Source organism: Carcharodon carcharias, chromosome 4, assembly GCF_017639515.1.
Source record: "Carcharodon carcharias isolate sCarCar2 chromosome 4, sCarCar2.pri, whole genome shotgun sequence".
Taxonomy (NCBI): Eukaryota; Metazoa; Chordata; class Chondrichthyes; order Lamniformes; family Lamnidae; genus Carcharodon; species Carcharodon carcharias.
In genome coordinates this window covers 13,901,366-13,916,805 of record NC_054470.1, presented here as the reverse complement: position 1 = coordinate 13,916,805, position 15,440 = coordinate 13,901,366, and the positions used below count along the sequence as shown (strand labels likewise).

General features: G+C 41.5%; 1 protein-coding gene across 4 annotated transcripts in view; it reads right to left on the bottom strand.

The window, feature by feature from the left end:
- Positions 1-15,440, bottom strand: part of LOC121277427 (synuclein, alpha interacting protein) — a 147,078-nt gene that overhangs the window by 54,425 nt on the left and 77,213 nt on the right. For all 4 annotated transcript variants that reach the window (XM_041186869.1, XM_041186871.1, XM_041186870.1 and 1 more), the window contains one exon: positions 6,069-6,141. In XM_041186869.1, coding sequence (XP_041042803.1) covers positions 6,069-6,141 — 73 coding nt within the window. The remainder of the gene's footprint in view (positions 1-6,068; positions 6,142-15,440) is intronic.

Sequence of the window (15,440 nt, the reverse complement as noted above, 5' to 3'; positions counted from 1 at the left end):
AGAAATTGCAATGGCTCTCACTACAATCTTTCATATCTTCTCACATATGGGAATGGTGCCAGTGAATTGGAGGGTTGCAAATTTACAATCATGTTCAAAATTCTACTGGTAATATCATCAGTTCTACTGGCATTTGCTAAAGGGATGCCAGTTCAAAACAGGCTTTCATTTCCCAGCTCCCTTTTGGGAAAGGAGGGAGGGTTAAACATGGTAACTAAGGCCTGACATCCCAATATTGATGGTGGGGAATCTTTTAGAGACTATAATATGGAACATAATAATTGGCGCTTGAAAGAAATGAAATCTAGCAGATTTGTAAAAGGCAAATCATACCTGTCAAACTTGATTGAGTTTTCAATGAAGCAATTGAAAGGATTGATAATGATATTGTGGTTGATGCGTATGCGGATTTTCAAAAGGGTTCGATAAAGCGCCAGATAATAGACCTCATTAGTGAGATCGAAGCTTCTGGGATTCAAAGATCAGTGGCAGTGTGGATTGGCTATGAGACAGAAAGTAGTGATAAACAGTTGTTTATCAGACTGGAGGGAATTATGCAGCGGTGTTCCACAGTGGTTGACTCCAAAGCCATAGCTCTTATTGAAAGACATTAATTAGCTGTATCTGGGTAATAAAAGATTTGACACAGACAAGTGTGAAATGATTCATTAGTTCACGCAGTCATTTGCCAACTGGTCATTATATTAACCTATGATCTCACAGAATAGTTGAAATCTTGGAGGTTCTGTTTTTCATGCATGTTATGAAAATTCACTTAGCCTTTTTTACTTGTATATGTAGCTCGCCTGCTTTAATGTTGATTGAAAGAATTATTAAAATGATCACTGAGCAAATTTGATCTAACATGACAGTAGTAGCTAGTGCCAGTCTAGTGAGTTGATTCTTGCCTGCTTAAGCAAACTAGTGAGTAAGCACGACTACTCTGAACAAAAGGGAACGTTATAACAAGCAACTTTGAAATCGACGTTAATGTTTTTTTTGAAGGATATAAGCAATTGTCTATTTTAAATATGGATGCCTTAAGTGGTGGGGACTGTAAAAGCAAAATGATATAACTTTAAAGCGGTTCAGGAACAGAGAGACACAATATTTCACATACACAAATCTTCAAAGCTGGCAAGATTAAGTTATCAGATTATTAAAAAAGTCAACAAGATCCAATAAAATCATAGAGTACAAAAGCAAGAAAGTTATGCTAAAGCTTTGTAAATCACTGGTTAAGCCTCAGCTGGAGTTTTGAGTCCAATCCTGGGCACCAGGCTTTAGGAAGCATGTCAAGGTTTTATAATGGGTCAAAGTAAATTTACTAGAATGACACCAGGGATGGAGACCTCCAGTTATTTGATAACACTAGAGAAGCAGTGATCATTTTTGTTAGAGTAGAAGGCTAAGGGGGAGAGGTATTCGAAATTATGAACAGTTCCACAGTTTTTTGTTTTTACCTCTGTGTTTGATAGAGTTGAAACTGTTTCTACAGGCAGGAAGGTGGGTAACCAGAGCATACAGATTGAAGATCATTGCAAAAGAACTAAGAAGAGATGAGTTTTTTTCATATGCAATGAGATGTTATAGTCTGAAAACCTGTGTCCAAAATGGTGCTGGAAACAAACATTTTTAAAATTCTTTCATGGGATGGAGGCATCACTGACCATGCCAGCATTTATTGCCTATCCCTAATTCCCATCGAGAAGGTGGTGGTGAGCCGCCTTCTTGAGCTGCTGCAGATCATGTGTTGTAGAAGCACCCACAGTACTGTTTGGAAGGGAGTTCCAGAATTTTGACCCAGTGACAGTGAAGGAATGGTGATATAGTTCCAAGTAAGGATGGTATGTAGCTTGGAGGGGAACTTACAGTGGTGGTGTTCCTATGCATTTGCTGTCTTTGTCCTTCTAGGTGGCAAAGGTCGCAAGTTCGGAAGGTGCTGTCGAAGGAGCCTTGGTGAGTTGCTACAGTGCATCTTTTAGATGCTACACACTGCTGCCACTGTAAGTCAGTTGTAGAGGGAGTGAATGTTGAAGGTGGTGGATGGGGTACCAACCAATCGGCTGCTTTGTCCTGGATGAAGTTGAGCTTCTTGAAGTGTTGCTGGAGCTGTACCCATCCAGGCAGTGGAGTGTGTTCCATTACACTCCTGACTTGTGCCTTGTAGATGGTGGATAGGCTTTCGGGAGCCTCTGACCTGCAGTCAGTATTTATACGGCTTGTCCAGGTCAGCTTCTGGTCAATAGTAAACCCCAGGATGTTGATGGTGGGATTCAGCGATGGTAATGTCAATAAATGTCATGGGGAGGTGGTTGAATTCTCTCTTGTTGGAGACGATCATTGCCTGGCATTTGGGTGGCGTGAACGTAACTTGCCATTTATCAACCCAACCCTGAATGTTGTCTGGGTCTTGCTGCATATGGTCACAAACCGCTTCAGTATCTGAGGAATCGTGAATGGTGCTGAACATTGTGCAATCATGAGTGAACATCCCCACTTCTGAACTTATGATGGAGTCAGGGTCATTGATGAAGCAGCTGAAGATGGTTGGGCCCAGGACACTTCTCGGAGGAACAACTCCTACAGCGATGTCCTGGGACTGAAATGATTCATCTCCAACAACCACAACCAAAATCAGTTGTAACTTTGGAAAGAAAAACATTTGGGGAAGGAGTGGGGCTGACTGGATATCTTTTTCAAGGAGTCAGTACATGAATGACTAGCTATGTGGCCTCCCTACTTCTGTGATATGATTTTATAATTCTATGAATCAAATCAACCATTAGCAATGCATACAGGTCATCAGCACTTTGGCAGTACAGGCCACGTTAGCATCTGCTAATAAAGATCATTTTTAACTAGGCCTTTCGCCATTCAACACTGCTAATGGAAGCATTTCCAACCACTCGATACAATCATTGAAATTTCATGTGAAAGCAGAAACTCTCTCCTTTAGTATTCAGGAACCTGAATTTTAAGCACCAGCAGTATTCAGGTAGAAAGAAAAAGGAAGACTGAGGGAAGAGTGCAAAAGGGAAAGTGCAAGGAGCAGTGATTTAAGTTAGGAAGGGATAGCACCATTACTTACAGAGGAGAGAGAGAGACAGATAATATTAATGTTAGGAAGTGGGGGAAAACAGTGCCCAAAAGGGATGAGGAAAAATACAGCAGAGTACAAGTTTGAACTGAGTGGCAGGGAACAGAATAGTAGCACCGGCTTGACAGGGAACATGTGCCAGTTAAGCTGAGGGGACGGAGTGGGGGTGCAGGGAGGTTGGCCGCGTTCAAAATACATGGGGGAGGTAGGTAAATTCCCTCTAGAAAGTGCCCAAAACAGCCCAGGCAAATTCAATCATGGGGGCGATGAATGAGAGAAAAGTTAACCCCTCCCCCCACCCCATACATGGAAGAGACCGTATCTGTGAGAAGTTGCTCCTCCAATCACAGATTCTGCCTCTCCCATGCTCGTTGCTCTAGCTCCTCTAACCAGAAGTTCCGTCCCTCCTACTCTTGTTGCTCCTCCAGAGACAGAATCAGTGTTTGGAGGAGCAGAAAGAGAGGGAGGGAGGGAACCTATGATTGCACGTTGAGGAGGAGTTATTTTGGCCAGTCCCGCTGCCACCATACAGAAGATTTTCAGCTGCGGCATCACCAATTGCTTTGACCAGTTGCTGGACGACGAGAGGCGGCCAGAAATATAATAACAAGCTGCTGAGTACAAATCATCTCAGTTTACATTTTCACTGTATCACATGTAGCTCCATCTAATCTTTTTACACTACCTTGATTTGATCAACTTCAGTTTTCATTTAATGTGCCAGTTGATCTTTAAGTTGCACACAGGGTGTGAAGCGAAATGCAATATTCAGGTCTGCACCTAGAGGTGAGAAAATCATGCGGAATGGATATTTGCTGCCCCAGCCCTGGGGCAGATGTAGTTTGTTGGGGGAACTGGGACTGGCTCCTTCAACCTTCAGATTTCTTCTTGGGAGGAACTCTTCATTGTTGCGTCAACTATTCAAAAGTGGGCTGGGATAGCCAAATAACTCCATTGGAAGATGGTGCCTTCAAGTTTGAAAGTTTCTTTTCTCAGTTGCAGAAGGAGAAAGACAATTGTCCACAGAGCAGGTTATGCACTTCTGGGATGCTGTGCGACAGATATGGTGAGTTGTCTGGGATGTTACAACAGTGTGACATGTTGCCAGAGATGTTGCTTCAATTACTTCTGAAATATTCAAGTCTGACAGCATTTTGCCAATGTTTGAACAGTCACTGAAAAATTGTTCATAATGCTAATGCCTTCTGTGGCCATGGAAACCCCATCGGATGGGCCAAAGACAGAAAAAAACTATTCATCAATAAACTAATTTTAGCACTATCCATCATCAATAAACTACTTTTAGATGTGGAGTTTGGGCCAGTCTGTCCCAAATGAAGATGACTGTCTATTGGCACAAAGTGACTGTTCCATTTTGCACACCAGCCATTCACGTAGCCTGTCAAATTGAGGCTGGCAATCTGGGGCTGTATTTGTAGGCCTGATGTACCCCAAGTCAAATGAAAACTGGGTTTAAGGCTGTCCAAATATTGTTCCATGAAGTATCCTCAAGCCAGCAGAGGAAAAGGACAGCATTTCTCCCAGATGCCTGTGCTAAGGTTACGTTGCAAAATGGGAATATCTGGTCGTTATCAACTTTCGGCTTGTGGGAGCTCGCTGCGCATAAATTTATATCATCTAATAAAGTAATTAATGAAAATGAAAAAGAACAACCAAAAATCAAGAAGTATCCCTTGAGAAAATTAAGCTAGATGGGTATTTTACCCTCAAATACTGCCCTCAAAAAAAATTAATCTCTGAAGGTGGGGGAAAAGGGGGTCGTGGGGCACCATAAGGTGAAAAGCATCAGTGTGGAATGGGACATTTGAAGGAGGAGAGTGTACCTTAGTGAAGGGGTCATGAGTTGGATGGGAGCATTGTCTCTGTGAACTAGGTCCAAGGAATTAGAATGGCTGCGTGCGTTGATTATGAGAGGAGTGGTGATGTGGGGAAAGGATACCAATCATAGAAAAGTGACTTTTGAGGCAACCAGCAACTTTTTGTATGGTTGTTGAAAATACAAATATCACTTTTCTTCCTTTTTTAAAAAATTGATTAAAAGCCTGTTGATCTGTGAAATGCCCTTGATGCAAAAAGGGCACACAAGCATCCAATATGTCAAGCAGGCATATGCAAGCACATTCCCTGACAAAACTGCACTGTCCACCATATTAGTAAAGGCTGAAGTATAGGTCACAGAATCACACAGTGCAGAAGAGGCCCTTTGGCCCATCGAGTCTGGGGCCCAGGCCTGAAACAAGCATTAGCTTCTTATTATATAGAAGGAATTTATGGGATGGTTAGTGGGGGAGGGGTGTGTGGCAGTGGGGGGTCTAATCTCTACTTCAAGATCCTTTCCTCTTACTGGCTGTCTCGAACACAGCTAGCACTAGGACTGCCACATTCAGGATAATCAAACCTTCTCACAACCTTAAAGGCACCATTAGAGGCTGCCACTGAAAAGGTAATTTTATTTTTAAAAAATAGTTACCTGAATGTGGAACTAGGTAGAGTGCTCCTTCAGACTCCACAGCAGTCATGAAGACCATCACTGACCCCTTACAATTAACTCCTCCCCCTCAGAAGTCAGCAAAGAATTAGCTCAAAATTTAAACACCATTCATGCAGGAGGAATGAGTTCACTGGACTGATTTAAATGAGGCCCCAGATTGCATGTGCCTCGGTTCTAAACTATCTCAGGGATGGGACTGTTCCCTGTGCCAAGTTTGTACCAGCAGGCTAGCACTGTTTTCAATCCCTTTGCCTTGTATCTTCTGCTGTCTTCACAATCACTCAGCAGGACAGATAAATGTCTTGTTAGAATTGTGAATGAAAATATTTCTTTACTTTTGGGGCAATAAATGGAATTAAAATAATTTACCTAATTAGTTTTTAATTCCAATCGACTACATGCACACAATACAAACTAGGCAAAGCCAAAAATATATCAAACAAGTATATGAAATACCTATTCGGCCTTCATTTTGCATATCAGATCTCTTGTATAGTTCAGGAAGGGCTTTTGCTGAAGAGCTTCCAAACTAGAGAGACATAAAATAGGAGAAAAATGAGATTAATGCAGTTTATGCACCAGCTTTCTTCCCCCTGTAAATAAATAGTCTTGTATATTATAAGCTAAGTGTGATGCCGGATATACAGAATATAGATAAAGGCAAAATACTGCAGATGCTGAAAATCTGAAACAAAAACAGAAAGTACTGAAAAAACTCAGCAGGTCTGACAGCATCTGTGGAGAGAAAGACAGAGTTAACTTTTCAAGTCTGTATGACTCTTCTTCAGAGCTAAAGAGAAGTAAAAATATGGTGAAATATATACTGCTTAAGGGGGGTGGAACAGGTAAAGCTGGATAGAAGGCCAGCGAAAGCGGAGGCAAAGGAGAGGTTGCAAAAGATGTCATAAACAAAAGGTCAAAGGGGTGTTGATGGTGGTGGTACTGGCTAAAGGAGGTGCTAATGGTTACATTAAGAGTAGAAAGCAGAATGAGCAAGTGACAGATGGCCCTCGTGGGGGTGGGGTGGGGGGAGGGGATGGTGGTGGGAAAAAAGATCGAAAAGAAACTAAAATGTGGGGATAAAACAATGAATAAAAATGGGAATAAATTTAAAAAATAATAAAAAAGTGGATATATATTTTTTTTAAATTAATAAGTAAAAATGAATGTTGAGAAAAGGGGATCAAAAAGGGACGAGGATGGAGGAGAGAGTTCACGGTCAGAGGTTGTTGAACGGAAGGCTGTAAAGTGCCTAATCAGAAGATGAAGTGCTGTCCCTCCAGTTTGCGTTGAGCTTCACTGGAACATTGCAGCAGGCCGGATCTTCCTGTCGCTTGCCATTTCAACACACCATCCTGCTCTCATGCCCACGTCTGTCCTTGGTCTATTCTTCCGAGGAGGTCCCTCCAGCAGAGCAGACAATCCCCATTTGCTGAAATATAGATTGCACAGGACAGTGCACTTCCTCCAAATAAGAGGTGTGGCTATGGGTACCCGCATGGGCCCCAGCTATGCCTGTCTCTTTATGGGGTATGTGGAACATTCCTTGTTCCAGTCCCACTCCGGTCCCCTCCTACAACTCTCTCTCTGGTACATCAATGACTGCTTCAGTGTTGCTTCATGCTCTCATCGGGACCTGGAAAAATTTATTAATTTTGCTTCCTATTTCCACCCCTCCATCATTTTCACATGGTCCATCTCTGACACTTCCCTTCCTTGACCTCGCTGTCTCAATTTCTGGTGATAAACTGTCCACCAATCTCCATTACAAACCCACCGACTCCCACAGCTACCTCGACTACAGCTCCTCACACCCCGCTTCCTGTAAGGACTCCAACCCATTCTCTCAGTTCCTTCGCCTCCGTCGCATCTGTTCTGATGATGCCACTTTCAAAAACAGTTCCCCTGACATGTCCTCCTTCTTCCTTAACCGAGGTTTTCCATCCACGGTCGTTGACAGGGCTCTCAACCGTGTCCGGCCCATCTCCCGCACATCCGCCCTCACGCCTTCTCCTCCCTCCAAGAAACATGATAGGGTCCCCCTTGTCCTCACTTATCACCCCACCAGCCTCCGCATTCAAAGGATCATCCTCCGCCATTTCCACCAACTCCAGCATGATGCCATCACCAAACACATCTTCCCTTCACCCCCTCGGCAACATTCCGTAGGGATCGTTCCCTCCGGGACACCCTGGTCCACTCCTCCATCACCCCCTACTTCGCAACCCCCTCCCACGGCATCTTCCCACGCAACCGCAGAAGATGCAACACCTGCCCCTTCACTTCCTCTCTCCTCACTGTCCAAGGGCCCAAACACTCCTTTCAAGTGAAGCAGCATTTCACTTGCACTTCCCTCAATTTAATCTACTTCATTTGTTGCTCCCAATGCTGTTTCCTCTACATTGGAGAGACCAAACACAGACTGGGTGACCACTTTGCAGAACACCTTCGGTCTGTCCGCAAGCATAACCCAGACTTCCCTGTCGCTTGCCATTTCAACACTCCACCCTGCTCTCATGCCCACATGTCTGTCCTTGGCTTGCTGCATTGTTCCAGTGAAGCTCAACGCAAATTGGAGGAACAGCACCTCATCTTCCAACTAGGCACTTTACAGCCTTCTGGAATAAATATTGAGTTCAACAATTTTAGATCTTGAACTCTCTCCTCCATCCCCACCCCCTTTCCGCTTCTTCCCCCTCCTTTTTGATTTTTCCAATAATTTATATAGATTTTTCTTTTCCCACCTATTTCCATTATTTTTAAATGTATTTCCACCCATTGTTTATCTCTACCTTTTAGCCCTTTTAGTATTCCCCCACCCCCACTAGAGCTATCTGTAGCTTGTCTGTCCTGCTTTCTTCTCTTAATTAACACATTCCTTTAGATAATATCACCACCTTCAACACCTCTTTGTCCTTTTAACTGTGACATCTTTTGGTTATCTCCACCTATTACTGGCTGCTTGTCCCAACAACGCCCCGCCCCTCAACCCCTTAAACCAGCTTATATTTCACCCCTTTCCTATTTTTACTTAGTTTTGTTGAAGGGTCATGAGGACTCGAAATGTCAACTGTGCTCTCCTCCGTCGATGCTGCCAGACCTGCTGAGTTTTTCCAGGTATTTCTGTTTCTGTTTTTGTTTTGGATTTCCAGCATCCACATTTTTTTGCTTTTATTCAAAAAAAAACTCTACATGAGTGGTCATGCTATTTTTTCAGCTAGCCAAATATATACGAATGAAAAGTGTAATTATGATTCAACCTGAGCATTTAAATAATTGGCAAAAAACTAGTCAAAATACTGCACACGGTGACTTAAGACAAAGTGTAGTAGGTGAAATGGATTAGAGAGCTGGGGATAATTGGACCTGGGTGCATGTTGGAATTTGTTATCAAAGGTTACATCAGATTATCAGATAAGGATTTATGTTAACATCAGGACATAGTCAGAACAATGGAAATAGCAACTAGCTACTTCCTAGCTAACTAATACTATAATTAATGGCAAGTTGGGAAAGAGAAGTAGAGTTGGTTGATTTGATAATTGGTAATTAGCCATAGTCCACATAGGCATCTCTATCCATTAGAGAAAGACAATTGGTTACATAGCTTGAGGGGCACCACAGTATCAAGCAAGGTAAGGAGGGAGGTCTTCATGAAATACTACAGCTGGTAAGGGGATTGAACATGTACCAATGATTTTAGTCAGCACCACTCTAGCCAACCAACCACCACAAAACAGGAAAGCACTCCTCAGTATGGAAGATCACTGCAGATTTTTGTGCTCAAGCGCTGAAGTTGGACTTGAAACCAGAACCTGATAACATAGAGGCAAGAGTACAACTAACTGAGCCAAAGCTGAGTCAGTTGGAGCATATACTTTAGTAATATAGAACCAAGAAGCTGAAAGAAGCAAAACTGAGGGACTTATAACAGCACCACTGATAGGAAGGTTTAATTATGGTGTTACAAGATCACAAACAGTTTCCATTACAAATAAAGATTTAGAATGGAAAAGGTTGGAACAAAAAATGTGAAAAAAGTGCAGAAAGTAAAGTTGGTATATTAGAAATACATACGGACTCATTTCTATTTTAATGTATGGATGTTTCAAATTGCCAGAAGAATTTCCCAAATCCTGAAGGGAATTCATATGACTTGTGACCCAGGGGGACAGCTTACCTGGGAATAGAGTGTTATTTCTTTCTTGAACTGGATCTTCCCTCCCCATGTATTACAGACCCCACGTGTGACCTTTCAAACCAATATGCCTGTATGATCTTTAGCAATCTGACTACTATCTCAACTAGTATCCTTTCAAGTTCAAAAAGAGAGTGGCTGTTGATGTTTTTGCTAATATATTGATAAAAGGGACCAGTTTACCAACTACCTGTTCAGTCTTGGTGAGGGATGTGAAAATTAAAATAATTAAATTGAAATAACATTTTGCTTCTGCTTACAGTCTTAACTTTTCAATTCCAATTATTTTATTTTATTCATTGTTTTTCTTTCATTCAACTGTTTTTTTAAACAAATACAACCTATATTAGCTCCTTTTAAACTAATATGTCCCATATTAGCCCCTTTTAAAATATTTAACTGAAAAACACTTCCTTCACCTGGTTTTCTTCTAGGTGTAACTGCCAGTTTGAAAGGGAGGAGAAAGCAACTTTGGAAACATTAGCCGCTAAGGGACTGTAAAATGGATCCAAAGGCTAGTCCATTGCCAAAGCACAAAATTGACCTGATCTTGTAATTTGTGATTTATTTTTAAGCATCAGAAAGCCTAATGCAGAAAGAGTTGTCTTGAGATTCCTGTGACATGATTGTTTCATATGAGATCATTTGTTTACAACTCATCAACAGTTAATGTGCTGAAACTATTGATATAACAAGTTATTGTATGGCACAAGAAAAAGTTTTCAAATTTTGTATAAATTTTGGTGTCCTTTTAAGTAATGGACAACTACTACACATTTTTATGTACTGACTGCAGGATATAAGCTTTATATGCTTTAATAATTGAAACCTAAACATACAATTTACCATGTTTATTGCACTAAACTAGCTGAATGAACTCATCAGTGGGCTTCTGCTTTTTACTATGAATGCTGAAAATATAAAAAAAGTCAACTTAAACAAATTTATGTTTCCGAAATATGAAGGTATCGAACGTGACCTTGGATTTTCTTGCTACCCTAAACTGCTGTGACATTGAAAGTAAAGTTAGGGATACAATATGTATACACATGTAAACACACAGGAAAAAAACACACACACATTTCTACCAGCAAATTGCATGCGGCTAAAGTGTTTTATAAAGCTTTTTATTTCTCTATATTTAACCAGCTCAGTATACTTCATATTGCTTCCAAAAGGAGCTTAGCACTATGAATGAATAAGATACATTTCTGCATGTCTATAATTGAAAGATTACAATGGATTGATTTTATGTAGTATTAAAAACTGAATAATTAGATAACTTTTCAAGTTGGGGTACTAATGATCAGTTTTGTATAAAATATGACTGATTGCATTTGTTGGTTCAAGAAACTTATACCATAAGAGTCAATCTGACGTAAGTTTGAATTCTCTGGATAATTGCATATCTAATCCAAGCAAAGCCAAGAAAGAATGCAACTTTCAATAGGCCTATTTAGGGGATTTATCGCGGTGGCCAAAAGTCTCTCATTATAGAAAAATCTTATAATTGCAAGAACATTAAAGTACCCTCCATGGTTATAATAATTCTCAGTGAGGGATTGGAGTTGAGGAAAAGTTACAGGCAATATCAAGATGAGACAGTTAAAGATTTAAGATTACGAAGGAGATTGACAAAATATTATTTAGAAAATATTTACAAAAGAAAATTAGATGGATACTAAGAAATTGCAGAGGAATGGGACTAAGTTGATATCTCTTCAAGAGCAGGCAGAGACATGCTGAGTGAAATCTTATGACCTCATGCAAATTAATTATTAGAATTTAGGATTCAAATAACATCGGACAAATTAAAAATTAGTAAATTAGCAGTAAAAGGGGAACCTTTAAAATAAAACAGCTGAATAATTTTAATTTATCTGGGAAATTCAATGAAGCAACATAAATGGCTTGAAGGGCAAGTGGAAAGAGAGGGGACTGATGGATAGGACACAAAGGAGGAAAAACTTGATATGCAGATTCCCTCTCATCCTTTGTCTAATTAGCACCCCTTAGTTAAGGTACAGTCTTGTAACTGAAAACGTAATAATTTGAGAATATCATGAAATTTAATGCAGAGAAGTGTGAAGTGAATCATTTTGTTAGGAAGAATGCACAGATAATATAAAGAGTACAATTCTAAAGGGGGCACAGGAGCAGAGGGACCTGGGAGCATTTGTACATAAATCATTGAAGGGGGCAGGACAGATTGAGAGCATGGTTAATAAATCATACCGCATCCTAAGTTTTATTAAGTATAGAATATAAAAGCAGGGCATTTAAATTAAACATATGTAGAACACTGGTTTAGCCTCATCTGGAATATTGTGTCCACTTCTGGGCACCACACTTTAGGAAAGATTTGAAGGCATTAAAGTTAAAGAGAATGCAGTAAAGATTCACAGAATGGTTCCAGGGATGAGGAACTTGAGTTACGTAGATTAATTGGGGAAGTTGGGACTGTTTTACTTGGAGAACAGAAGGATGAGAAGAGATTTGATAGAGATATTCAAAATTAAGAGGGATCTAGACAAGATAGATAGGGAAAAACTGTTCCCATTGGCAGAAAGAGTGAGAACAAGAGGACTCCTGTTTAAAGTAACAGCAAAAGAAGCAATGGCGACATGAGGAAAAAAAAAAATTCACGTTGCAAGCGGTTGGGATCTGGAATGCACTGTTCGAGGGTGTGGTGGAGGTGGATTCAATCGAGGCATTCAAAAGGAAATTGGATTGTTATGTGAAAAGGAAAAATGTGTGGGCTACGGGGAGAATGAGGGGGGAATTGCATTAGGTAAATTACTCCTACAGAAAGCCATAACAAACATGACTGGCCAGATGGCTTCCTTCTGTACTGTAACAATTCTGTTATTTTCTGATAATGGGCCATGAGGACAAGATTTGGATTTAATGCAGGCAGGATTTTACAGGTGACTGCATTTTGAACAAGCTGAACTATCAGACAGACAATAGAAGAGTTAAGTGCTGGAATAATGGAATTATACAAAAGTGTGAATAAGAGTTTCCTGGCAGAGGGAGGCTGGGGCTGAGGTGAATCATTTTGCAGTGGTAGAGGTGAGATATTGAAGAGTATGAAACTTATTTATTTGAAACAAATTTATTGCCTGGGTTGCCGTTTTCAATGTAAGCAGGAGGTAAGAGATGGGGATGGCATTAGGGGCAAGGAAGCAGATAGCAGGCACTATAGTTCACTATATCCAAATTCAGAAGAAAACTTAGGGGAGGCTGTGGGGTAGTGGTATTGTCACTGGACTGGTATTCTAGAGACCCAGGGTAATGCACAGGGGACCTGGGTTTGAATCCCACCATGGCAGATGGCAAAATTTGAATTCAATACGAATCTAGAATTGAAAGTCTGATGATGACAGCAAAACCATTGCCGATTGCCATAAAAACCCATCTGATTCACTAATGTCCTTTAGGGAAGGAAATCCGCTGTCCTTACCTAGTCTGGCCTACATGTGACTCCAGACCCACAGCAATGTGGTTGGCTCTTAAAATGCCCTCTGAACAATAGTAATTAGGCCGGTGATGCCCACATCCCATAAATGAATTTTGTTTTCCTAAATTGCAACTTCTCCATTACCGTTGTCAGACAGGCAGCCTGAGACTGTGGAATTGGGTCTGAGGTTGGGAGGAGTGAAAGGGATATAGAATTGGGTGTCATCAGCATGCCTAGGAAGATGGCCTAGTTTCTGTAAGAAACAGCATATGGATAAAGAAAAGTGGCCAAGGGTATATTTTTGGGGAACACTGATGCAACTACTGTACAGTGGGGGTTGGGGAGTAGGGAAGAAAACTTTTTCCCCCAAAGGCCTGCAAGATTATTTCCCTCAATTGCCATGCTTTTGAAATCATTCATTGTCTCTGCTTCCACCACCCTCATAGGCAGCAAGTTCCAGGTCATTGCTAATCACTGCACAAAAACGTTCTTCCTCAAATTCCCCCTGCATCTCTTACCCAGAACCTTGGATCTGTGTCCCCTAGTCCTTCTACCACTAATAAATGGGAACAGTTTTTGTCTACCTTCTGTAAACCTGATATAATCCTGTATACCTCCATCAAATCGCCCCTCAGCTTCCTTTGCTTCAGGGAGAAAAATCCCAGTTTCTTCAACCTACCCTTGTAGTTAAAATCCCTCATCCCTGGGACCATTCTGGTAAATCACCTCCGCACCCTCTCAAGGACCCTCACATCCTTCCTAAAGTTTTCTGACCAGATCTAGACACAATACTCTAGTTGTGGCTCACCAAAACTTTATAAAGGTTCAGCATAACCTCCATGCTTTTGTGCATAATACCTCTTTATGAAGCTCAAGGTTCAATATGCTTTGCTAACTCTCTCATTATGTCCTGACCCCTTCAGCTCAGTCAAGCACAGCACAGAAGTTAAGGAGGAAAATGCACTACAGAGTCATAGGCAAGTCATTTATGGGCTTGGCTAGGACCGTTCCCCTGTAAAATTATTGATATTCAGAATCCCAGCACAGGGATAATGGAGTCGGGGAGACTCCGTGAAGGTGAAAAAATGACAGGCAGGATCTGCAGCCCAGACAGTCCCACCTCCATTCTCAGGCTTGATTTTTGCACCTGTGAAAAGAGTGGGGTGGAGGGAGGAGCATACACACAGGAATTATGAATCAGCCGGGCCACGTAAACACATTACAGAGAATGGGAAGTCAATACTTTCACTCCCAAAATGTCCTCAACTCAGTGTGTGTTCCATGAGTTGGTAGTAGAGATATGAGCAGCTGAAAAGCCTGAGTTTGTAAACCTTATATAAAGCTGTGCAAAGTAGCAGCTTAAAAGCTAAAAGCTGTAGTTGCCTCTGAGATTGAGGCTGTTGTCTGACCTCAGGGAATGGGGGAGGGGGTGTAGTAGCTGGAAAAGAGGAAGGGCACATTGGTGTTGGGGCCTCTTCATCATGCTTTGCATCATCAGCCAAGTGGGTGACATTACAGACTGCCAGTCATGTTGGGTAAAGAGTGTTTTGTCCAGCAAGGAAGGTAGATCACAGAAATGGGCACAGCACCTTCCCACGTCCAACATATAGAGGAAAGGCAGCAGAAGCAACAATGTGCTGCTAGAGCCAGGGTACCAGGGCGACAGAGATGCAAGAGAGAGTAACAAGGAGGAGGGCAAGATATAAGATCTTGAGGGGACTTGATAGCGTGGATGTGGAGAGGATGTTTCCTCTTGTGGGAGAATCTAGAACTGGGGTCACTGTTTAAGAATAAGGGGTCGCCCATTTAAAATGGAGACAAAATTTTCTCCGAGGGTTGTGTGTCTTTGGAACTCTCTTCCTGAAAAGACGGTGGAGGCAGAGTCTTTGAATATCTTTTAAGGCAGAGGTGTATGGATTCCTGATAAGCAAGGAGCCGATAGGTTATCGGGGGTAGGCAGGATGCAGTTTTGAGGTTACTATCAGATCAGCCACGATCTTATTAAATAGCGGAGCAGGCTTGAAGGGCCGAATGGCATTCTCCTGCTCCTTGTTCATATGTTCATTTATTACCCTGAGCAAAGCGTCTAACAAAACCAGGGTCAGATTCCTGGACATGACTGAAAGACAGTGCAGGCAAAGGCTTCGAATGTCTCAGTATATGGTCAGAG